We start from the raw sequence: 25,958 nt of genomic DNA on the forward strand, positions 1-25,958 counted from the left end.
GGTTGTTTTTCTTTGTGTGTTGCATTTTCATGTAAATTCTATTTCTATGCATTAATAATGATGGTTTGGACATTTTGTCTTGCTTATCTCAGTGACATGCCCTCTGCAAGTGGCCAAAAGGTCAGAGAACATTCTAAACTAGAAAATAGACATTCACAAGTGCTCTAATAGGTAAAACTTTTTAGCCAGTATCTCACAGTTACACACAATTGCGTATCAATCAAATCCATGCATAAAATCTGGAAACGTCACATAGTAATCGTTATTCCATTTGTCATATCACACACGAAAACAAATGAGCAGTCGCAACATCCTCACAATTATTAGAATAGCCAACAACAAAATCAAGGAGAACTTTCATGAACCAGGCCTGTTCCACTTCTGGTGCTTGCTTGTCAAGAATGAAATGAGGAAGTGGATAACAGAGCCGTTGGTCAGTGGTATGTCCTCCGGTTAAGTCACATTCATAATCCCACCAGACGAAATGTTCATTCTGAAGAGACTGAATGCTGAAAATGCTTTCTCTATAAATTTGTGTGTGCTGTAATGTTAACAAGGTGCCCGGATGACTTGTCCACCACTACACCCCGATGTTTCCCTGTGGAAACCCTATGTACCCTGCTGCAGAAAGTGTGGTTATGTACTACCAGCCAGCAGCAAAATTGCAGAATACATCACGCTACACTATAGCAAGAGGAGATAAAAAGCATGCACTTACTGTAGTAAGCAAATTTACTATAGAAATTTAAGATGGGCAAACCATATTATTTCTGAATAAAGATAAATGTTTCTCACTTTAATGTTGTAGTTTTATAAGAGGAAAGGTATGTGTTTCATGAGTGTGTACTTGTCACTAGATGTACTTGAAACGTAACAATGGAAATGCCACAAACAACCACTTAACACTTGTCATCAGCATATTTCTTGCCCACTTTTTAGATATTTACTGAAGTGCGGGTTTTTAGAAGTGAAGATGTTGCCCACAGATTCTATTTATATATCCAGCACCTTCTAGAAGATAATAGCTAGAATGTGATTGGTTGCTATGGGCAACATCTCCACTGCTAACTTCTTGCACTTTAGTATTTACTAAACTAGGGGGACATCCAATTACCTGCAGTCATTTACCGCTGGTAATTATATCCCCAGGGGCTATCCAGTTAGCCCCAATATGCCAGTGCATGCTGCGGCTTATCAAGTATTTTGTTTCACCTGCCTCAGCGCGGCTGCTGCTGGCGAAAACATACAGGTTTCACTGAACCTGTGTGTTTTCATGAGAAAATGTATTTCTTTACGGGCGATCCAAATTGGATAGCCTGTAAAAATAAAAAATAAATCTAGAAAAGATTGCGAAAAACAGACGTTTTTCACACCCGATGTTTCATCTTGGATAATTGGATACCCCCCATAATATCTGAGTTTATTTATTTTTAGCAGTCATTTCAATTATGTGTTGTTCAGTTCTACTACAGTGTACAGTACTTAAATAATCATGAGTGCTTTTAACAATACTTACTGTATGTCTGATTTTGTTTTGAGAACATTTAGAATATTCATTCAATATCCATATACTGCTGTATGCCTCCATTTTACATTGTAAGCTATTTCTTGGAGCCCTGCAATTATACTTGCAGGCTCATAATTCGGTTTCCGCCTATTGGCGTTATCTATAATAAGAGTATTGTGTTCAATGTCTTATAGGGCAACTTGGACCTTTTTGTAAATTCATAGGTAATGTCATGTTGCAGCAAACAGCATTGTATGAGTTGAACAAGCCCCATACTGTACTTAATGTATAGGACTTCCATGAATATACAGTATTTAAAGTCGAATTGCCTTATACTCTGTTCATTAAATGTCTGGATATTAAATTGATGACCTGCAGTATTATAAAATTGGTACATCCAAGTAAAAAAATCTCTACTGATGATGAATTTGAGGACACAGTACTTGGTCCATTTTCATTTCTATTGTTGTCCCCATGAACCACTACCCCATCATATAAGGGAAGACATCACAAAAGCTGTAGCTTGTGGCTTGCAAATGCAGTATCTGTTCCATATCTATGTGAAGTCTGTGGTATGCAGGTTTTGTGTCTCCCGCTGAGATTTGCTCATCAGCCATGCAACTCCCTGTAATCGGCATGTGCAGTTTGTCTATATAATTGGTTGTGGCTTGAAAAAGCCTTATGAAACATGTGGCTCAGACTTAATTCTGGCACTATAACAATTACAAACAGACTAAGCCAACAGCGCAGTCCAGAATATACTCATAATAAAGTTATAATTAGTTGGCATTAAAAATGGCTTTGTTAATCATCAACGTCTTTTCTGCTTCGTGAATTATTAAGTGCTACATTTTCCAGACCCAAAGTCGACTCTCCAGGGGTTCTTTTAACCCTTGCGTGAACATGGTCGTAAAATTGGCAGGATATCACAAATTGGATATGGGTGTTTGGTTAAATAAGCTCATTAAACAGTATGCAAGAGGTTCTATTAACAAAGAAACAATGCTTTCTGCTGTAGGCACGCAAGCAACAGAAGAATGGGGAGTTGACGTTTTTGGAGAAGGTGGAGGATGACATGGGTAAAGACCTTGAGAAGTCATTAAGAGATTTACAGGCGAGCCACGCGGAAACTGTGCATGAGCTGGAGAAGACCAGGAACATGCTGATAGTGCAGCATAAAATAAACAAGGATTACCAGGTCATTAAACTCTCTGAAATAAACACATTGTGATCTGCACTTACAAATACAATTTTAAGCTCTTCCATTGTTCAATTAAATAGACCATTTGTGAATTCAATTCCAAAAAGGCCCTTCCTTTAGAAATACATTTTTAACTTTTTAACATTTCCTCATTTTTGCTTACACCCCAAATGTAACAAATGGGTGTCCACCTTGATTTGAAGCCAGTGGCTGATTCATGCAATCCTCTTAATGAATGAATTAATATATATATAATTTTTAAACTATTGGATGGGTCATTGAAAGTGGACAATCCTTGGGTCTAATTGACTGACGCTGCAGAATTTTATGGCTCTTTACAACTAAATGATGTTGATGAAATCTCCTTTATCGTTAGGTTGAAGTGGACGCAGTAACACAGAAGATGGAGGGAATACGCCAAGATTACGATATAAAGTTGGAGCAGTACGCTCACCTGCTTGATGTCAGAGCTGCTCGCATACGCAAACTAGAAGGTAGAAATTATTGGTTTCAGGGGAATAACACTTTTTTTTTAAAATTCTTCGCTTTGGGCCTATTCCCATAGAAATGTCAAGCTGCTCGAACTCCTAAACACACCTACTGTATAATTTCACTAACATTACTGTAACATCGTGAAATTTTCAGGTCTCTGAAAATCGCTGTGTTTTATATCAGCAGCTTCCACGTGGAGCTGAAAGCTTACTTTCTCCAAAACAAGTTATTTATATAATAATTGATGGTGATCTATCCCATCTCCGTCATGCGCAGCAAGAGCTGTGGCGCCTGATAGAGAGTGGACAGACTGCCAGGAGAGGATACAGATATAACGGTGGAAGGAAGTGTTGGGGACAGACCTGGACCTGTTGCAAGTTTCAAAACTACTAGTTAATTAGAATAAAGGTAACTGCACTAGAGGTAGCCTTTTTTTGATTATTATATGTCAATCGAACTATTATATAACTTACAGGATATTTAAAAAGAGTAGTATATAGAAATAATTTTGAGATTTTAAATGTATATGTAGTACAGGTTGAGTATCCCATATCCAAATATTCCGAAATACGGAATATTCCGAAATACAGACTTTTTTGAGTTAGAGTGAGATAGTGAAACCTTTGTTTCTCTGACGTCCTAGTGGATGCTGGGGACTCCGTAAGGACCATGGGGAATAGCGGCTCCGCAGGAGACTGGGCACAAAAGTAAAGCTTTAGGACTACCTGGTGTGCACTGGCTCCTCCCCCTATGACCCTCCTCCAAGACTCAGTTAGATTTTTGTGCCCGAACGAGAAGGGTGCACACTAGGTGGCTCTCCTGAGCTGCTTAGTGAAAAGTTTAGTTTTTGGTTTTTTATGTTCAGTGAGACCTGCTGGCAACAGGCTCACTGCATCGAGGGACTAAGGTGAGAAGAAGCGAACTCACCTGCGTGCAGAGTGGATTGGGCTTCTTAGGCTACTGGACACCATTAGCTCCAGAGGGATCGAACACAGGCCCAGCCATGGAGTCCGGTCCCAGAGCCGCGCCGCCGGCCCCCTTACAGAGCCAGAAGCAAGAAGAGGTCCGGAAAATCGGCGGCAGAAGACATCCTGTCTTCACCAAGGTAGCGCACAGCACTGCAGCTGTGCGCCATTGCTCCTCAGCACACTTCACACTTCGGTCACTGAGGGTGCAGGGCGCTAGGGGGGGGGCGCCCTGAGCAGCAATAAAAACACCTTGGCTGGCGAAAATACATCAAATATAGCCCCCAGGGCTATATGGATGAATTTTAACCACTGCCAGAATACACAGAAAAACGGGAGATAAGGCCGCCGAGAAGGGGGCGGAGCCTATCTCCTCAGCACACTGGCGCCATTTTCCCTCACAGCTCCGTTGGAGGGAAGCTCCCTGGCTCTCCCCTGCAGTCACTACACTACAGAAAGGGTTAAAAAAGAGAGGGGGGCACTAATTAGGCGCAGTATTAAAAATACAGCAGCTATAAGGGGAAAAACACTTATATAAGGTTATCCCTGTATATATATAGCGCTCTGGTGTGTGCTGGCAAACTCTCCCTCTGTCTCCCCAAAGGGCTAGTGGGGTCCTGTCCTCTATCAGAGCATTCCCTGTGTGTGTACTGTGTGTCGGTACGTTTGTGTCGACATGTATGAGGAGGAAAATGATGTGGAGACGGAGCAAATTGCCTGTAATAGTGATGTCACCCCCTAGGGGGTCGACACCTGAGTGGATGAACTGTTGGAAGGAATTACGTGACAGTGTCAGCTCTGTATAAAAGACAGTGGTTGACATGAGACAGCCGGCTACTCAGCTTGTGCCTGTCCAGACGTCTCATAGGCCGTCAGGGGCTCTAAAGCGCCCGTTACCTCAGATGGCAGATATAGACGCCGACACGGATACTGACTCCAGTGTCGACGGTGAAGAGACAAATGTGACTTCCAGTAGGGCCACACGTTACAGGATTGAGGCAATGAAAAATGTTTTACACATTTCTGATAATACGAGTACCACCAAAAAGGGGTATTATGTTCGGTGAGGAAAAACTACCTGTAGTTTTCCTGAATCTGAGAAATTAAATGAGGTGTGTGATGATGCGTGGGTTTCCCCCGATAACAACTGATAATTTCTAAAATGTTATTGGCATTATATCCTTTCCCGCCAGAGGTTAGGGTGCGTTGGGAAACACCCCCTAGGGTGGGTAAAGCGCTCACACGCTTGTAAGAACAAGGGCTCTACCCTCTCCTGAGATGGCCGCCCTTAAGGATCCTGCTGATAGAAAGCAGGAGGGTATCCTAAAATGTATTTACACACATACTGGTGTTATACTGCGACCAGCAATCGCCTCAGCCTGGATGTGCAGTGCTGGGTTGGCGTGGTCGGATTCCCTGACTGAAAATATTGATACCCTAGATAGGGACAGTATATTATTGCCTATAGAGCATTTAAAAGATGCATTTCTATATATGCGTGATGCACAGCGGAATATTTGCCGACTGGCATCAAGTGTAAGTGCGTTGTCCATTTCTGCCAGAAGAGGGTTATGGACACGACAGTGGTCAGGTGATGCGGATTCCAAACGGCATTTGGAAGTATTGCCTTATAAAGGGGAGGAGTTATTTGGGGTCGGTCTTTCAGACCTGGTGGCCACGGCAACAGCTGGGAAATCCACGTTTGTACCCCAGGTCGCCTCTCAACAGAAGGGCAAGCGGGCAAAAGGTTCCTCATTTCTGCCCCGTGACAGAGGGAGAGGAAAAAGGCTGCAGAAATCAGCCAGTTCCCAGGAACAGAAGCCCTCTCCCGCCTCTGCCAAGCCCTCAGCATGACGCTGGGGCTTTACAAGCAGACTCAGGCACGGTGGGGGCCCGTCTCAATGAATTTCAGCGCGCAGTGGGCTCACTCGCAAGTAGACCCCTGGATCCTTCAGGTGATATCTCAGGGGTACAAATTGGAATTCGAGACGTCTCCCCCTCGCCGTTTTCCTAAAGTCGGCTTTACCGACGTCTCCCTCTGACAGGGAGGCAGTTTTGGAAGCCATTCACAAGCTGTATTCCCAGCAGGTGATAATCAAGGTACCCCTCCTGCAACAGGGAACGGGGTATTATTCCACACTGTTGTGGTACCGAAGCCGGACGGCTCGGTGAGACCGATTCTAAATCTAAAATCTTTGAACACTTACATACGGAGGTTCAAATTCAAGATGGAGTCACTCAGAGCAGTGATTGCGAACCTGGAAGAAGGGGACTACATGATGTCTCGGGACATCAAGGATGCTTACCTTCATGTCCCAATTTACCCTTCTCACCAAGGGTACCTCAGGTTTGTGGTACAGAACTGTCACTATCAGTTTCAGACGCTGCCGTTTGGATGGTCCACGGCACCCCGGGTCTTTACCAAGGTAACGGCCGAAATGATGATACTCCTTCGAAGGAAGGGAGTTTTAGTTATCCCTTACTTGGACGATCTCCTGATAAGGGTAAGATCCAGAGAACAGTTGGAGGTCGGTGTAGCACTATCTCAGGTAGTGTTGCGGCAGCACGGTTGGATTCTCAATATTCCAAAATCGCAGCTGGTTCCGACGACTCGTCTTCTGTTCCTAGGGATGATCCTGGACACAGTCCAGAAAAAGGTGTTTCTCCCGGAGGAGAAAGCCAGGGAGTTATCCGAGCTAGTCAGGAACCTCCTAAAACCGAGCCAAGTCTCAGTGCATCAATGCACAAGGGTTCTGGGAAAAATGGTGGCTTCCTACGAAGCAATCCCATTCGGCAGATTCCACGCAAGAACTTTCCAGTGGGACCTGCTGGACAAATGGTCCGGGTCGCATCTTCAGATGCATCAGCGGATAACCCTGTCACCAAGGACAAGGGTGTCCCTCCTGTGGTGGTTGCAGAGTGCTCATCTTCTAGAGGGCCGCAGATTCGGCATTCAGGACTGGGTCCTGGTGACCACGGATGCCAGCCTGCGAGGCTGGGGAGCAGTCACACAGGGAAGGAATTTCCAGGGCTTATGGTCAAGCCTGGAGACATCACTTCACATAAATATCCTGAAGCTAAGGGCCATTTACAATGCTCTAAGCTTAGCAAGACCTCTGCTTCAAGGTCAGCCGGTGTTGATCCAGTCGGACAACATCACGGCAGTCACCCACGTAAACAGACAGGGTGGCACAAGAAGCAGGAGGTCAATGGCAGAAGCTGCAAGGATTCTTCGCTGGGCGGAAAATCATGTGATAGCACTGTCAGCAGTGTTCATTCCGGGAATGGACAACTGGGAAGCAGACTTCCTCAGCAGACAGTAGACGCTCTGGTAACACCGTGGGTGTACCGGTCAGTGTATGTGTTCCATCCTCTGCCTCTCATACACAAGGTACTGAGAATTATAAGATGGAGAGGAGTAAGCACTATATTCGTGGCTCCGGATTGGCCAAGAAGGACTTGGTAACCGGAACTTCAAGAGATGCTCACGGAGGATCCGTGGCCTCTACCTCTAAGAAGGGACCTGCTCCAGCAAGGACCCTGTCTGTTCCAAGACTTACCGCGGCTGCGTTTGACGGCATGGCGGTTGAACGCCGGATCCTGAAGGAAAAAGGCATTCCGGATGAAGTCATCCCTATCCTGATCAAAGCCAGGAAGGATGTAACCGCAAAACATTATCACCGCATTTGGCGAAAATATGTTGCGTGGTGCGAGGCCAGTAAGGCCCGACGGAGGAATTTCAACTGGGTCGATTCCTACATTTCCTGCAAACAGGAGTGTCTATGGGCCTGAAATTGGGGTCCATTAAGGTTCAAATTTCGGCCCTGTCAATTTTCTTCCAAAAAAAAAAAAAAAAAGAACTAGCTTCAGTCCCTGAAGTTCAGACGTTTGTAAAAGGGGTACTGCATATACAGCCTCCTTTTGTGCCTCCAGTGGCACCTTGGGATCTCAATGTAGTTTTTGGGTTCCAAAAGTCACATTGGTTTGAACCACTTAAATCTGTGGAGTTAAAATATCTCACATGGAAGGTGGTCATGCTGTTGGCCCTGGCCTGGGCCAGGCGCGTGTCCGAATTGGCGGCTTTATCCTGTAAAAGCCCTTATCTGATTTTCCATTCGGATAGGGCGGAATTGAGGACTCGTCCTCAGTTTCTCCCTAAGGTGGTTTCAGCGTTTCACCTGAACCAACCTATGGTGGTGCCTGCGGCTACTAGGGACTTGGAGGACTCCAAGTTGCTAGACGTTGTCAGGGCCCTGAAAATATATGTTTCCAGGACGGCTGGAGTCAGAAAATCTGACTCGCTGTTTATCCTGTATGCACCCAACAAGCTGGGTGCTCCTGCTTCTAAGCAGACTATTGCTCGTTGGATTTGTAGTACAATTCAGCTTGCACATTCTGTGGCAGGCCTGCCACAGCCAAAATATGTAAATGCCCACTCCACAAGGGAGGTGGGCTCATCTTGGGCGGCTGCCCGAGGGGTCTCGGCTTTACAACTTTGCCGAGCAGCTACTTGGTCAGGAGCAAATACGTTTGTAAAATTCTACAAAATTGGATACCCTGGCTGAGGAGGACCTGGAGTTCTCTCATTTGGTGCTGCAGAGTCATCCGCACTCTCCCGCCCGTTTGGGAGCTTTGGTATAATCCCCATGGTCCTTACGGAGTCCCCAGCATCCACTAGGACGTCAGAGAAAATAAGAATTTACTTACCGATAATTCTATTTCTCGTAGTCCGTAGTGGATGCTGGGCGCCCATCCCAAGTGCGGATTGTCTGCAATACTGGTACATAGTTATTGTTACCAAAAATCGGGTTATTGCTGTAGTGAGCCATCTTTTCTAGAGGCTCCTCTGTTATCATGCTGTTAACTGGGTTTAGATCACAAGTTATACGGTGTGATTGGTGTGGCTGGTATGAGTCTTACCCGGGATTCAAAATCCTTCCTTATTGTGTACGCTCGTCCGGGCACAGTATCCTAACTGAGGCTTGGAGGAGGGTTATAGGGGGAGGAGCCAGTGCACACCAGGTAGTCCTAAAGCTTTACTTTTGTGCCCAGTCTCCTGCGGAGCCGCTATTCCCCATGGTCCTTACGGAGTCCCCAGCATCCACTACGGACTACGAGAAATAGAATTATCGGTAAGTAAATTCTTATTTTTTTGATGGCTCAATGTACACAAACTTTGTTTAATACACCAAAGTTATTAAAAATATTGTATTAAATGACCTTCAGGCTGTGTGTATAAGGTGTATATGAAACATAAATGAATTGTGTGAATGTAGACACATTTTGTTTAATGGACAAAGTTGTAAAAAATATTGTCTAAAATGACCTTCAGGCTGTGTGTATAAGGTGTATATGAAACATAAATGAATTGTGTGAATGTAGACACATTTTGTTTAATGGACAAAGTTGTAAAAAATATTGTCTAAATGACCTTCAGGCTGTGTGTATAAGGTGTATATGTAACATAAATGCATTCTGTGCTTAGATTTAGGTCCCATCACCATGATATCTCATTATGCTATGCAATTATTCCAAAATACGGAAAAATCCCATATCCAAAATACCTCTGGTCCCAAACATTTTGGATAAGGGATACTCAACCTGTACCACTTTTTTTTTTTCTTCTTCTTTTGTTTCGATTTATGTACCCTGTAAAATGACCTCCAGTGCTTGTCACTTGTTTTGCAGCCCAGTTGAAGGACATAGCATATGGCACTAAGCAGTACAAATTCACACCAGACATAACACCATATGATGACGTGGAAGAATTTGATGAATCTCTGCATTTAGAAAGGGGTGAGAATCTCCTTGAGATACACATATCCAAGGTAGTATTTTCTTTGTTAGCTACCAACAGCTTTGGAGACCAGGAACCAGCTACCTTCTGCACATATGCCTTTTATGACTTTGAACTCCAAACAACACCTGTTATGCAAGGTTTGCAAGCATCCTACAAATTCACCACTCAGTATTTGGTGCGAGTGAATGACTTATTCCTACAGTATGTACAAAAGAACACTGTAAGGTTTGAGGTTCATTTGGCAATTGGCACAGATTACAAGACTGTTGCTGTGTGTCAGCTAAAGTTCCATGATATCTTGGAGAAGACTGGGCGTATCTACCTTAGCTCTATGCTGGTTGGTGAGTAATACTGAGATTCCATACTAGAGCTAATCGATGATGGAAATATAGTTCTTTACTTTTATTTTTTGTTTTGCGTTTTTAGGGGTTGACAATGACATTAGTAATTATGGCACTGTGGAGTATTGGATAAAGCTAAAAGTACCCATGGAGCAAGCTGTTAGACTCTATAAAGAACGAGCTAAGGCTTTGGGTTATATTACATCGAACCTCAAAGATCCATTACAGAATTATCAGGTGAGCACCCTCCCCGAAACGCTTTCTTGAGCAAGCAATAATAATGTTTTCATAAGAGTAATTTGCATTTGTGGAACCTTTGGCCTGATTTACTGACTTATCAAAGCTTAAGATGGCCACATAAAACCTGCTTATTTGAATTCCTTTGACCATGTGCATTCTACAAGTAAACAGCGCTCAACTCATCATGCAGGTTAAAAACTCGTCCACTGATAATCGTATCACATTCAGCCCTTTCTGAAAATTGGATCTTATGCTATGCTTTTTCTTTATTTTTCTAAACTGTATGCTATATTTAATAAAAACATTATCATACATGACATTAACTACATACCAGCGAGTTACAAATAACTATAAGTAGTTATAATAATTTATTGTTTTCCTTAAGCCACCAGGTGCTGGAAAATCTGAACACTTTGGGCTAATAGAAGACAATCTCAATGAACTGTTTATCACCATCAATAGTTGCAGTAATCTGCAGTCCGGGACCAGCTCACCGCAACCCAGCCCATATGTGGCCTACACATTTTTCCAATTTGCTGACCACTACACCCCCATTGTTACAAGCAGCAATAATCCTCAATTTGAAGACCACAAAAGCTTCCCAGTGCCTATGAATGCTGACGTGGACCAATATCTAAAATCTGAGTCCCTAATTTTATATGTTTTTGATGATGAGGAAATGAGTGATGCTTACATTGGAAAAGCCAGGGTGCCTCTCATCCCTCTTGCTCATGATAAATGCATATCAGGTATGACTTCTGCTCAATTATGAGTATGAAAGAATTTTAATATATACTATAAGTAGACACACATTTATATCAATCTGCATTTTTATGTGCCATTTCTGCCAAGCTTACAGTATAATAAGGATAGTTACTCGCTTACAGCCACTTAAAGCTCAACTCCACCTCTAGCGGGGTTGTTGCTAATTAAATATGTTCTTCACGTACTATCTATTGCTAGCCACTGCTTCACAATCTCGTCTACAAAATGACATGGTAAGTGGGGCTGGCTGTCAACGGAGGACTAACTACTGTATGGCTGGCCTTCAGAAGATGGGGACAAAACAACCTGGCTAGTCTGTTTTGTTGTTTTGCATATTTGACACCCATACATATGTGTAATATGGCAGTTTCTGAATACCCATATATTTAAAAGGATTATAAAAAAACAAAACAAAAAAAAAAACAGCTTATTAATATTAGGAAAAAATGAACAGTTAAATAATGTTTTTTTTTTCTTATTTTGGGGACAATTTCTTAAAGGTACATTTCAGCTCACAGATTATAAAGGCAATGATAGAGGAACTATTAAAGTGACTCTAAAGTGGAAGTCCACATATCTGCCACCGAGAGATTCCATCTTAAAAGGACCGTTGGTGGATGATCTACCAAAAGAAGTACCCCAGCCTATCCGCTTACTAAGAGATGATGAAGTACAGGCTCCGAAGGAATCCATTTTAGAGACCGCTCCTGTCGTAAGTACTATTTCTGTAACTGAATCTAGCTGGTCAATAAATATGATGACAAATTTACTTACAGTACTGAAATCAACTTGCAAGAGTCACTAAGAAAAATAAAGGTTTTTCTTAACTTCACATTTTAAATGCAGTTTGGAAATATTGGTTTCAGTTCCAACAAAGTAGGTAGTTTAAGACCATATTGGTTCCAGATAATGGATAGGGACTGTTGGAAAATCTGGTTAATTATACTATTGCACATTTACTATATTTACTGTAAGCCACCCAGACTGTACACAACACTATTCACCAAATCACTATGAATCAATAAATACTGGTAATTCCAGACTGACAGTAATGAAACATGCTGCTTCCCAAGGAGTGCAGCTCCTACATGTGCCTAATGGGAAATTCACCACTGGAGACAGTATAAAATACTCTAGCTAGATTGTAAGCTTGCGAGCAGGGCCTTCCTACCTGTATGTCTGTACCTGACAAATCCTCAGTAGGCTTTCAAAAGCAGCATATATCCCAAAATAAAATAACTTCATGTTTGGTACCTTAAAAATATATTTCTCTAACGTCCTAGTGGATGCTGGGGACTCCGTAAGGACCATGGGAATAGACGGGCTCCGCAGGAGACATGGGCACTTTAAGAAAGAATTTATATTCTGGTGTGCTCTGGCTCCTCCCTCTATGTCCCTCCTCCAGACCTCAGTTTGAATCTGTGCCCGGACGAGCTGGGTGCTGTTCAGTGAGCTCTCCTGAGCTTGCTGTAAGAAAGTATTTTGTTAGGTTTTTTATTTTCAGGGAGCTCTGCTGGCAACAGACTCTCTGCATCGTGGGACTGAGGGGAGAGAAGCAGCCCTACTCTCTGAAGATAGGTCCTGCTTCTTAGGCTACTGGACACCATTAGCTCCAGAGGGATCGTACACAAGATCTCACCCTCGTCGTCCGATCCCAGAGCCGCGCCCCCGTCCCCCTCGCAGAGCCGGAAGACAGAAGCAGAGTGAGCATGAGAAGCAAGAAGACTTCGAAATCGGCGGCAGAAGACTCCGCACAGCACTGCAGCTGTGCGCCATTGCTCCCACACACACCTCACATACTCCGGTCACTGTAAGGGTGCAGGGCGCAGGGGGGGTGCCCTGGGCAGCAATTGGGACCTCTTTGGCAAAAGTTTAGCATATATACAGTTGGGCACTGTATATATGTATGAGCCCCCGCCAAAAATTGTACATTGAAGCGGGACAGAAGCCCGCCGCTGAGGGGGCGGGGCTTCTTCCTCAGCACTCACCAGCGCCATTTTTTCTCCACAGCTCCGCTGAGAGGAAGATCCCCAGGCTCTCCCCTGCAGATACACGGTAGAAGAGGGTAAAAAGAGAGGGGGGGCACATAATTAGGCGCAAAAATCAATATAAACAGCGGCTACTGGGTTAACATTAAGTTACTGTGTTATTCCTGGGTTATATAGCGCTGGGGTGTGTGCTGGCATACTCTCTCTCTGTCTCTCCAAAGGGCCTTGTGGGGGAAATGTCTTCAAAAAGAGCATTCCCTGTGTGTGTGGTGTGTCGGTACGCTTGTGTCGACATGTTTGACGAGGAAGGCTATGTGGAAACAGAGCGGGAGCAAATGAATGTGGTGTCTCCGCCGACGGCGCCGACACCTGATTGGATGGATATGTGGAAGGTTTTAAATGATAATGTTAATTCCTTGCATAAAAGGTTGGATAAAGCTGAAGCCTTAGGACAGTCAGGGTCTCAGCCCGTGCCTAATCCTATGTCGCAGAGGCCGTCAGGGTCTCAGAAGCGCCCACTATCACAAATTGTTGACACAGATACCGACATGGATTCTGACTCCAGTGTCGATTACGATGATGCAAAGTTACAGCCTAAATTGGCTAAATCCATCCGTTATATGATTATAGCAATTAAGGATGTGTTGCACATCACAGAGGAAACCCCAGTCCCTGACAAGAGGGTTCATATGTATGGGGAAAAAAGGCAGGTGGTGACCTTTCCCCCTTCACACGAGCTAAATGAGTTATGTGAAAAGGCTTGGGAATCTCCAGATAAAAAACTGCAGATTTTCAAACGGATGCTTATGGCATATCCTTTCCCGCCAACGGACAGGTTACACTGGGAATCCTCCCCTAGGGTGGACAAAGCTTTAACACGCTTATCCAAGAGGGTAGCCCTGCCGTCACAGGATACGGCCACCCTCAAAGATTCTGCGGATAGAAAGCAAGAGGGTACCCTGAAGTCCATTTATACACATTCAGGTACCTTACTGAGGCCAGCGATCGCGTCGGCCTGGGTGTGTAGTGCTGTAGCAGCATGGACGGACACCCTGTCTGAGGAACTTGATACCTTAGACAAGGATACTATATTAATGACCCTGGGGCATATAAAAGACGCTGTCCTATATATGAGAGATGCTCAAAGAGACATTAGTCTACTGGGTTCTAGAATAAATGCTATGTCAATTTCTGCCAGAAGGGTCCTGTGGACTCGGCAATGGACAGGTGATGCCGACTCAAAAAGGCACATGGAGGTTTTACCTTACAAGGGTGAGGAATTGTTTGGGGAAGGTCTCTCGGACCTGGTCTCCTCAGCTACTGCTGGAAAGTCAAATTTTTTGCCATGTGTTTCCTCACAACCTAAGAAAGCACCGTATTACCAAATGCAGTCCTTTCGATCACAGAAAGGCAAGAAAGTCCGAGGTGCGTCCTTTCTTGCCAGGGGCAGGGGCAGAGAAAGGAAACTGCACAACGCAGCTAGTTCCCAGGAACAGAAGTCCTCCCCGGCTTCCACTAAATCCACCGCATGACGCTGGGGCTCCACAGGCGGAGCTAGGCTCGGTGGGGGCGCGTCTCCGAAATTTCAGCCACAAGTGGGTTCACTCCCAGTTGGATCCCTGGGCAATAGATATTGTGTCTCAGGGATACAAGCTGGAATTCGAAGAGATGCCCCCTCACCGATACCTCAAATCGGCCCTGCCAGCTTCCCCCCTCGAGAGGGAAATAGTGTTAACTGCAATTCACAAATTGTATCTTCAACAGGTGGTGGTCAAGGTTCCCCTCCTTCAACAAGGAAGGGGTTATTATTCGACTATGTTTGTAGTACCGAAACCGGACGGTTCGGTCAGACCCATGTTGAATTTAAAATCCCTGAACATATACCTGAAAAGGTTCAAGATGGAATCGCTCAGAGCGGTCATCGCAAGCCTGGAAGGGGGGGATTTTATGGTGTCTCTGGACATAAAGGATGCGTACCTTCATGTCCCCATTTATCCACCTCATCAGGCGTACCTCAGATTTGTGGTACAGGATTGTCATTACCAATTTCAGACGTTGCCGTTTGGTCTCTCCACGGCACCGAGAATATTTACCAAGGTAATGGCGGAAATGATGGTACTCTTGCGGAAGCAAGGGGTCACAATTATCCCATACTTGGACGATCTCCTCATAAAAGCGAGGTCAAGAGAGCAGTTGCTGATCAGCGTAGCACGCTCTCTGGAAATGTTACGACAACACGGCTGGATTCTAAATATTCCAAAGTCGCAGTTGATTCCTACGACTCATCTGCCTTTCCTGGGCATGATTCTGGACACAGACCTGAAAAGGGTTTATCTCCCGATGGAGAAGGCTCAGGAACTCATGACACTGGTCAGAAACCTATTAAAACCAAAACTGGTGTCGGTGCATCACTGCACTCGAGTCCTGGGAAAGATGGTGGCATCATACGAGGCCATTCCCTTCGGCAGGTTCCATGCAAGGACCTTTCAATGGGATTTACTGGACAAATGGTCCGGATCACATCTTCAGGTGCATCGGTTAATCACCCTATCCCCCAGGGCCAGGGTGTCTCTCCTGTGGTGGCTGCAGAGTGCTCACCTTCTCGAGGGCCGCAGATTCGGCATTCAGGACTGGGTCCTGGTGACCACGGATGCAAGCCTTCGAGGGTGGGGGGCAGTCACACAGGGAAGAAATTTCCAAGGTCTTTGGTCAAGTAAGGAGACTTGCCTTCACATCAACATCCTGGAACTAAGGACCATATACAACGCCCTACGTCAAGCGGAGACCCTGCTTCGCGACCAACCGGTTCTGATTCAGTCAGACAACATCACCGCTGTGGCTCATGTAAACCGACAAGGCGGCACAAGGAGCAGGGTGGCGATGGTGGAAGCCACCAGAATTCTTCGCTGGGCGGAGAATCACGTAAGCGCACTGTCAGCAGTGTTCATTCCGGGAGTGGACAACTGGGAAGCAGACTTCCTCAGCAGGCACGACCTCCACCCGGGAGAGTGGGGACTTCATCAAGAAGTCTTCACGCAAATTGCAAGTCGGTGGGAACTGCCACAGGTGGACATGATGGCATCCCGCCTTAACAAAAAGCTACAGAGGTATTGCGCCAGGTCAAGAGACCCTCAGGCGATAGCTGTGGACGCACTGGTGACACCGTGGGGGTTCCAGTCGGTCTATGTATTTCCTCCTCTTCCTCTCATACCCAAGGTGCTGAGAATAATAAGAAAAAGAGGAGTGAGAACAATACTCATTGTTCTGGATTGGCCAAGAAGGATTTGGTATCCAGATCTGCAAGAAATGCTCACAGAGGACCCGTGGCCTCTGCCTCTAAGACCGGACTTGTTGCAACAGGGGCCCTGTCTGTTCCAAGACTTACCGCGGCTGCGTTTGACGGCATGGCGGTTGAACGCCGGATCCTAGCAGAGAAAGGCATTCCGGATGAGGTTATTCCTACGCTGATAAAGGCTAGGAAGGTCGTGACGGCTCAACATTATCACCGTATATGGCGAAAATATGTTGCTTGGTGTGAGGCCAGGAATGCCCCTATGGAGGAATTCCAGCTGGGCCGTTTCCTTCACTTCCTACAGTCGGGAGTGACTTTGGGCCTAAAATTGGGTTCCATTAAGGTCCAGATTTCGGCCCTATCCATTTTCTTTCAAAAAGAACTGGCTTCTCTACCTGAAGTTCAGACGTTTGTAAAGGGAGTGCTGCATCTTCAGCCCCCTTTTGTGCCTCCAGTGGCACCTTGGGATCTTAACGTGGTGTTGAGTTTCCTGAAATCACACTGGTTTGAACCACTCAAAACGGTGGAATTTAAATATCTCACGTGGAAGGTGGTCATGCTACTAGCCTTGGCTTCGGCTAGGCGTGTGTCAGAATTGGCGGCTTTGTCACATAAAAGCCCCTATCTGGTTTTCCATGCGGATAGAGCAGAATTGCGGTTCTGCCCACAATTTCTGCCGAAAGTGGTTTCATCCTTTCATATAAACCAACCTATTGTGGTGCCTGTGGCTACTACTGACTTGGAGAATTCCGAGTTACTTGATGTGGTCAGGGCTTTGAAGGTTTATGTAGCCAGAACGGCTAGGGTCAGGAAAACAGAATCTTTGTTTATCCTGTATGCTTCCAACAAGCTTGGGGCGCCTGCTTCAAAGCAAACTATTGCTCGCTGGATCTGTAACACGATTCAGCAGGTTCATTCTGCGGCTGGATTGCCGCTGCCTAAATCGGTTAAGGCCCATTCCACAAGGAAGGTGGGCTCTTCTTGGGCGGCTGCCCGAGGGGTCTCGGCATTACAGCTTTGCCGAGCAGCTACTTGGTCAGGTTCAAACACTTTTGCAAAGTTCTACAAGTTTGATACCCTGGCTGAGGAGGACCTTGTGTTTGCTCAATCGGTGCTGCAGAGTTATCCGCACTCTCCCGCCCGTTTGGTAGCTTTGGTATAATCCCCATGGTCCTTACGGAGTCCCCAGCATCCACTAGGACGTTAGAGAAAATAAGATTTTACTTACCGGTAAATCTATTTCTCGTAGTCCGTAGTGGATGCTGGGCGCCCGTCCCAAGTGCGGACTTCTTCTGCAATGCTTGTATATAGTTATTGCTTAAATAAGGGTTATGTTATAGTTGCATCAGGGTTGAACTGATTCTCTGTTGTTGTGCATACTGTTAACTGGGTAAGGTTTTCACAAGTTATACGGTGTGATTGGTGTGGCTGGTATGTATCTTGTCCTGGATTATCAAAATCCTTTCCTTGTACTGTCAGCTCTTCCGGGCACAGTTTCTCTAACTGAGGTCTGGAGGAGGGACATAGAGGGAGGAGCCAGAGCACACCAGAATATAAATTCTTTTTTTAAGTGCCCATGACTCCTGCGGAGCCCGTCTATTCCCATGGTCCTTACGGAGTCCCCAGCATCCACTACGGACTACGAGAAATAGATTTACCGGTAAGTAAAATCTTATTTTCTCTAACGTCCTAAGTGGATGCTGGGACTCCGTAAGGACCATGGGGAATAGCGGCTCCGCAGGAGACAGGGCACAAAATAAAAGCTTGAGATATCAGGTGGTGTGCACTGGCTCCTCCCCCTATGACCCTCCTCCAAGCCAGTTAGATTTTTGTGCCCGGCCGAGAAGGGTGCAAACTAGGTAGCTCTCCAGAGCTGCTTAGACTAAAAGTTTAGTTAGGTTTTTTTATTTTCAGTGAGTCCTGCTGGCAACAGGCTCACTGCATCGTGGGACTAAGGGGAGAAGAAGCGAACTCACCTGAGTGCAGAGTGGATTGGGCTTCTTAGGCTACTGGACGTTAGCTCCAGAGGGACGATCACAGGTTCAGCCTGGATGGGTCACCGGAGCCGCGCCGCCGTCCCCCTTACAGAGCCAGAAGAGACGAAGGTCCGGTGAAAGCGGCGGCAGAAGACATCCTGTCTTCAAGACTAAGGTAGCGCACAGCACCGCAGCTGTGCGCCATTGCTCTCAGCACACTTCACACTCCGGTCACTGAGGGTGCAGGGCGCTGGGGGGGAGCGCCCTGAGACGCAATATAACACACATATACCTTAGCTGGCAAAAGGAATACATCACATATAGCTCCAGGGCTATATGGATGTATTTTTTCCCCTGCCATTTTACACAAAAAAGCGGGAGTTAAGGACGTCGTGAAGGGGCGGGGCCTATCTCCTCAGCACACTGGCGCCATTATTCCCTCACAGCTCCGCTGGAAGGACGGCTCCCTGATTCTCCCCTGCAGTACTGCATCTGATTCAGGGTAAAAAAGAGAAGGGGGGGCATTTTGGCAGCAAATAACTAGATTAACAGCAGCTATAAGGGATTAACACTTATATAAGGTTATCCCTGTATATATATAGCGCTGGGTGTGTGCTGGCAGACTCTCCCTCTGTCTCTCCAAAGGGCTAAGTAGGGTCCTGTCCTCTATCAGAGCATTCCCGGTGTGTGTGCTGTGTGTCGGTACGCGTGTGTCGACATGTATGAGGAGGAAAATGAGGTGGAGGCGGAGCAGTTGCCTGTGTTAGTGATGTCACCCCCTAGGGAGTCGACACCTGACTGGATGATTGTGTTTAAGCAATTAAGTGATAATGTCAGCAATTTACAAAAAAACTGTTGACGACATGAGAAAGCCGGCAAATCAATTAGTGCCTGTTCAGGCGTCTCAGACACCCTCAGGGGCCCTAAAACGGCCGCTACCTCAGTGGGTCGACACGGATCCAGATACAGATACTGAATCTAGTGTCGACGGTGACGAGACAAACGTAATGTCCAGTAGGGCCACACGTTACATGATCACGGCAATGAAAGAGGCATTGAACCTTTCTGACACTACAAATACCTCAAAGGCGGGTATTATGTGGGGTGTGAAAAAACTGCCAATAGTTTTTCCTGAGTCTGAGGAAATAAATGAGGTGTGTGATAAAGCGTGGGTTTCCCCCGATAAAAAACAGCTAATTTCTAATAAGTTATTAGCACTATACCCTTTCCCGCCAGAGGTTAGGGCACGGTGGGAAACACCCCCTAGGGTAGATAAGGCGCTCACACGTTTATCTAAACAAGTAGCGTTACCGTCCCCTGATACGGCCACCCTCAAAGAACCAGCTGATAGGAGGCTGGAAAATATCCTGAAAAGTATATACACACATACTGGTGTTATACTGCGACCAGCAATCGCATCAGCCTGGATGTGCAGTGCTGGAGTCGCATGGGCGGATTCCCTGACTGAGAATATTGATACCCTGGATAGGGACAATATTCTGTTAACTATAGAACATTTAAAGGATGCATTGCTATATATGCGTGATGTGCAGAGGGATATTTGTACCCTGGCATCAAGAGTAAGCGCAATGTCCATCTCTGCCAGAAGAGCATTATGGACCAGACAGTGGTCAGGGGACGCAGATTCCAAACGGCACATGGAAGTATTGCCGTATAAGGGGGAGGAGTTATTTGGGGCTGGTCTAACAGTCCTGGTGGCCACGGCAACGGCTGGAAAATCCACCTTTTTACCCCAGGTTACTTCACATCAACAGAAAAAGACACAGTCTTTTCAAACTCAGTCCTTTCGTTCCCATAAGTACAAGCGAGCAAAAGGTCACTCTTTTCTGCCCAAGGGCAGAGGAAGAGGAAAAAGGCAGCACCATGCAGCCGCTTCCCAGGAGCAGAAGCCCTCCCCTGCTTCTGCCAAGTCTTCAGCATGACGCTGGGGCTTTACAAGCAGACTCAGACACGGTGGGGGCCCGTCTCAAGAATTTCAACGCGCAGTGGGCTCACTCGCAAGTGGATCCCTGGATTCTACAGGTAGTATCACAGGGGTACAAACTGGAATTCGAGGCGTTTCCTCCTCATCGGTTCCTGAAGTCTGCTTTACCAAAGTCTCCCTCCGACAGGGAGGCAGTTCTGGAAGCCATTCACAAGCTGTACTCCCAGCAGGTGATAATCAAGGTACCCCTCTTACAACAGGGGAAGGGGTATTATTCCACACTATTTGTGGTACCGAAGCCGGACGGCTCGGTGAGACCAATATTAAATCTAAAATCTTTGAACACTTACATAAAAAGGTTCAAATTCAAGATGGAGTCACTCAGAGCGGTGATAGCGAACCTGGAAGAGGGGGACTATATGGTGTCGCTGGACATCAAGGATGCTTATCTCCACGTCCCAATATATCCTTCTCACCAAGGGTACCTCAGGTTTGTAGTACAAAACTGTCATTATCAGTTTCAGACGCTGCCGTTTGGATTGTCCACGGCGCCTCGGGTCTTTACCAAGGTAATGGCCGAAATGATGATTCTTCTACGAAGAAAAGGCATCTTAATTATCCCTTACTTGGACGATCTCCTGATAAGGGCAAGAACCAAGGAACAGTTAGAAGTCGGAGTGGCACTATCTCAGGTAGTGCTAAGTCAGCACGGATGGATTCTAAATATTCCAAAATCGCAGCTGATTCCAACGACACGTCTACTGTTCTTGGGAATGATTCTGGACACAGTCCAGAAGAAGGTGTTTCTCCCGGAGGAGAAGGCCAGGGAGTTATCCGAGCTAGTCAGGAACCTCCTAAAACCAGGACAGGTCTCAGTGCATCAGTGCACAAGGGTCCTGGGAAAAATGGTGGCTTCTTACGAAGCGATTCCATTCGGAAGATTCCATGCAAGAACTTTTCAGTGGGATCTACTGGGAAAATGGTCCGGATCGCATCTTCAGATGCATCAACGGATAACCCTGTCGCCAAGGACAAGGGTGTCTCTCCTGTGGTGGCTTCAGAGGGCTCATCTACTAGAGGGCCGCAGATTTGGCATTCAGGATTGGATCCTGGTAACCACGGATGCCAGCCTGAGAGGCTGGGGAGCAGTCACACAGGGAAGGAATTTCCAGGGCTTGTGGTCAAGCATGGAAACATCTCTTCATATAAACATTCTAGAACTAAGGGCCATTTACAATGCCTTAATTCAAGCAAAACCTCTGCTTCAGGGTCAGGCGGTGTTGATCCAGTCGGACAACATCACGTCAGTCGCCCACATAAACAGACAGGGCGGCACGAGAAGCAGGAGGGCAATGGCAGAAACTGCAAGGATTCTTCGCTGGGCGGAAAATCATGTGATAGCACTGTCAGCAGTGTTCATTCCGGGAGTGGACAACTGGGAAGCAGACTTCCTCAGCAGACACGACCTTCACCCGGGAGAGTGGGGACTTCACCCAGAAGTCTTCCACCAAATTGTAAACCGTTGGGAAAGACCAAAGGTGGACATGATGGCGTCACGTCTAAACAAAAAACTGGACAGATATTGCGCCAGGTCAAGGGACCCTCAGGCAATAGCAGTGGACGCTCTGGTAACGCCGTGGGTGTACCAGTCAGTGTATGTATTCCCTCCTCTGCCCCTCATACCGAAAGTATTGAGAATCATAAGAAGGAGAGGAGTAAGAACTATACTCGTGGTTCCGGATTGGCCAAGAAGGTCTTGGTACCCGGAACTTCAAGAGATGCTCACGGACGAACCGTGGCCTCTACCTCTAAGACAGGACCTGCTACTGCAGGGGCCTTGTCTGTTCCAAGACTTACCGCGGCTGCGTTTGACGGCATGGCGGTTGAACGCCGGATCCTGAAGGACAAGGGCATTCCAGAAGAAGTCATCCCTACTCTGGTAAAAGCCAGAAAGGAAGTAACCGCAAAACATTATCACCGCATTTGGCGTAAATATGTTGCGTGGTGTGAGGCCAAGAAGGCCCCTACACAGGAATTTCAACTGGGTCGTTTCTTGCATTTCCTGCAAACAGGACTGTCTATGGGCCTAAAATTAGGGTCCATTAAGGTTCAAATTTCGGCCCTGTCGATATTCTTCCAGAAAGAACTGGCTTCAGTACCTGAAGTTCAGACATTTGTGAAAGGGGTGCTGCACATACAGCCTCCTTTTGTGCCTCCAGTGGCACCTTGGGATCTCAATGTTGTGTTGAGATTTCTAAAATCACACTGGTTTGAACCATTGTCTACGGTAGATTTAAAATATCTCACGTGGAAGGTGTCGATGCTGTTGGCCTTGGCTTCAGCTAGGCGTGTGTCAGAATTGGCGGCTTTATCATGTAAAAGCCCTTACCTAAATTTTCATTCTGACAGGGCGGAATTGAGGACTCGTCCTCAATTTCTACCTAAGGTGGTTTCTGCATTTCACATGAACCAACCTATTGTGGTACCTGCGGCTACCAGGGACTTAGAGGACTCTAAGTTGCTGGACGTTGTCAGGGCCTTGAAAATATATGTTTCCAGGACGGCTGGAGTCAGGAAAACTGACTCGCTGTTTATCCTGTATGCACCCAACAAGCTGGGTGCTCCTGCTTCAAAGCAGACGATTGCTCGTTGGATTTGTAGTACAATTCAGCTTGCACATTCCGTGGCAGGATTGCCACAGCCAAAATCAGTAAAAGCCCATTCCACAAGGAAAGTGGGCTCATCTTGGGCGGCTGCCCGAGGGGTCTCGGCTTTACAACTTTGCCGAGCAGCTACTTGGTCAGGGGCAAACACGTTTGCTAAATTCTACAAATTTGATACCCTGGCTGAGGAGGACCTGGAGTTCTCTCATTCGGTGCTGCAGAGTCATCCGCACTCTCCCGCCCGTTTGGGAGCTTTGGTATAATCCCCATGGTCCTTACGGAGTCCCAGCATCCACTTAGGACGTTGGAGAAAATAAGATTTTACTTACCGATAAATCTATTTCTCGTAGTCCGTAGTGGATGCTGGGCGCCCATCCCTAGTGCGGATTGTCTGCAATACTTGTATATAGTTATTGTTACAAAAAATTCGGGTTATTATTGTTGAGCCATCTTTTCAGAGGCTCCTTTAAATTTATCATACTGTTAACTGGGTTCAGATCACGAGTTGTACGGTGTGATTGGTGTGGCTGGTATGAGTCTTACCCGGGATTCAATATCCTTCCTTATTATGTACGCTCGTCCGGGCACAGTATCCTGACTGGCTTGGAGGAGGGTCATAGGGGGAGGAGCCAGTGCACACCACCTGATATCTCAAGCTTTTATTTTGTGCCCTGTCTCCTGCGGAGCCGCTATTCCCCATGGTCCTTACGGAGTCCCAGCATCCACTACGGACTACGAGAAATAGATTTATCGGTAAGTAAAATCTTATTTTTTAAAATTACCTAGTGAAATAAAATTTTTAATACTTTTAACATTTAGAATGTTTTTATTCAACTGCAATTCACATACGGTATATGGATTTATTTAAAAATAAATCCACATGTGTATATTAATGTTGGTAAAGATTGGGTGTACCTTGCCTTGTTATGTGAACAAGTTTAAGTCTTAGTATCTCCTAGTTGTACTGCTCCTCCTGTTATACCCCTATCTTACCTGGTTCCTGTAGTGTATTCTGCTACTATGCACTGACTTACAGGTGATCAGCACTGGAAGTGGTTTCACATTTCCTGTCCTGATGCAAGTCGGTATATAAAGATATGTCCTCATACATCTTTGCTGCAGTCAGTGGCGGATTCAGGGGGGAGCACCAAGGCACGTGCCCCCCTGTCGTTTACAAGATGTTTTATTATAATGCAGCTTCACTCTGTCAGCCTCTGCCTCTCCCTAGCATCATCCACTGCTCTCTCTCTCTCTTTCACCCTCTCCTGTCACACTCTGCCTCTCCCTGTCACCCACTTCCTCTACATCTCCCACTATCTCTCCCCATCACTCACTGCCAGTCCCCTGTGTCAATATCTCTGTATCACCTTCTCTCTCCTGTCACTTATTGCCTCTCCCTATCACTTACTGCCTCTTCCCGTCACCTTCTCTGTCACCCTCTCCCTGTCACTCTTTTCTGTCACCCACAGCCTTTCCATATCCCACTTTTTCTCCCCATCAATTCTCTCTCCTGTCACCCTTTCCGTCACCCACGCCCTCTCCCCGTTATCCTCAACGTCACTCACTGCCTCCTCCTGGTGTCACCTATTGCCTCCTCCTGTCAGCCATTCCCTGGCTTCACCCACTGTCTTTCTAAATATCACCCACTGCCTCTCCCTGTCTACAGAAAAGCAGTGTTGTGTGAGGGAAGCGGCGCCAGGAGGGGGAATAGAGACTGTCACTGGATGCGACTGCTGAAAGGAGTGGGTGAGGGCTGAGGAGACAAAGGTTGGCAAGGGCTGGTGAGTCGGAGAGGAGGCTAGCATTATTGGAGTGGGTGAGTAAGTGTGATGAAAACAAGGGCATAGCTTGTGGATATGGCATTCTCCTTGAGTCCACGCCCCTTGTTGCATGGCTACACCCACTTTTCCCTCCCCCTTTTTTCCTGTCATGGTGCCCCCCCCCCCCACCCCACCCCCTGTTATTTAGTTCTGGGTCCGCCCCTTTCTGCATTCACACCAAATAGCCCCTCTTGGCGCACAAGGTTGCATGAGAATCTTCTGGCATCAGGCATCTATTTTGCTTCTTTTTTGCTGAAAATGCGTCTTAGTCACAAATGTGTCTTCATTCAGCTATCCTCAATATGCCACGCAGTGTGAGATGCCTGGATTGAGTGAGCTGCCGGGTCCCGTATACCTTTGCTAAAATCGGGTGTCTATTTTTCACGAAAATGCGACGCAATGCGACTAAAGCCCCATACACACTAGGCAATATTGTGATATTACAATGAGCGCTTCTGCGAGTCGTTAACGACCCCCTCCCTCGTCTGAACATGTACAGATGAGGGAGATCCTCGTAATGACAGCAGATGCAGCATGGCCGTCGTTCACCCCGCCATCGCCCCCTTTCCCGCCGGCATCGGCAAATGTGTATGCATTTCCCGATGCCGGCCCGCCAGGCCCATTGCCGCCAATATCGGCATCGGCGGGGACTCGACTAGTGTGTACTGGGTTTTAGACACACTGATGCTGTGACTGTGCTGATTAATTTGATATATTAATTTGTTATATCTGTGTGTGACTGAGTCTCTGAATCTGCGTACGAATTGCTACAATGTAGCAGCTGCAGCTTTTTTCCTATACAAGTTCTGTTCTGCTCCGTATATAGACTGGGTCACACACAATATACAAGTGTCATATATCAAATGAATCAGCACAGTCTCCTCGTGCATCCCAGTCTCATTGCGTTACGCCTAAGCATTTTCTGCAAAAAGAGACGCCTGATTTTAGCAGAGGTATATGGGA

At 46.3% G+C, this 25,958-nt stretch overlaps 1 protein-coding gene across 2 annotated transcripts in view; it reads left to right on the forward strand.

Annotated features, from left to right (window-relative positions):
- RPGRIP1L (RPGRIP1 like) overlaps positions 1–25,958 on the forward strand; it is a 451,841-nt gene that overhangs the window by 341,327 nt on the left and 84,556 nt on the right. For both annotated transcript variants that reach the window (XM_063945288.1, XM_063945289.1), the window contains 6 exons: positions 2,526–2,705; positions 3,085–3,202; positions 9,854–10,306; positions 10,392–10,543; positions 10,932–11,295; positions 11,812–12,023. In XM_063945288.1, the coding sequence (XP_063801358.1) occupies positions 2,526–2,705; positions 3,085–3,202; positions 9,854–10,306; positions 10,392–10,543; positions 10,932–11,295; positions 11,812–12,023 (1,479 nt within the window). The remainder of the gene's footprint in view (positions 1–2,525; positions 2,706–3,084; positions 3,203–9,853; positions 10,307–10,391; positions 10,544–10,931; positions 11,296–11,811; positions 12,024–25,958) is intronic.

The sequence above is a fragment of the Pseudophryne corroboree genome, chromosome 11 (assembly GCF_028390025.1).
Source record: "Pseudophryne corroboree isolate aPseCor3 chromosome 11, aPseCor3.hap2, whole genome shotgun sequence".
Lineage (NCBI taxonomy): Eukaryota > Metazoa > Chordata > Amphibia > Anura > Myobatrachidae > Pseudophryne > Pseudophryne corroboree.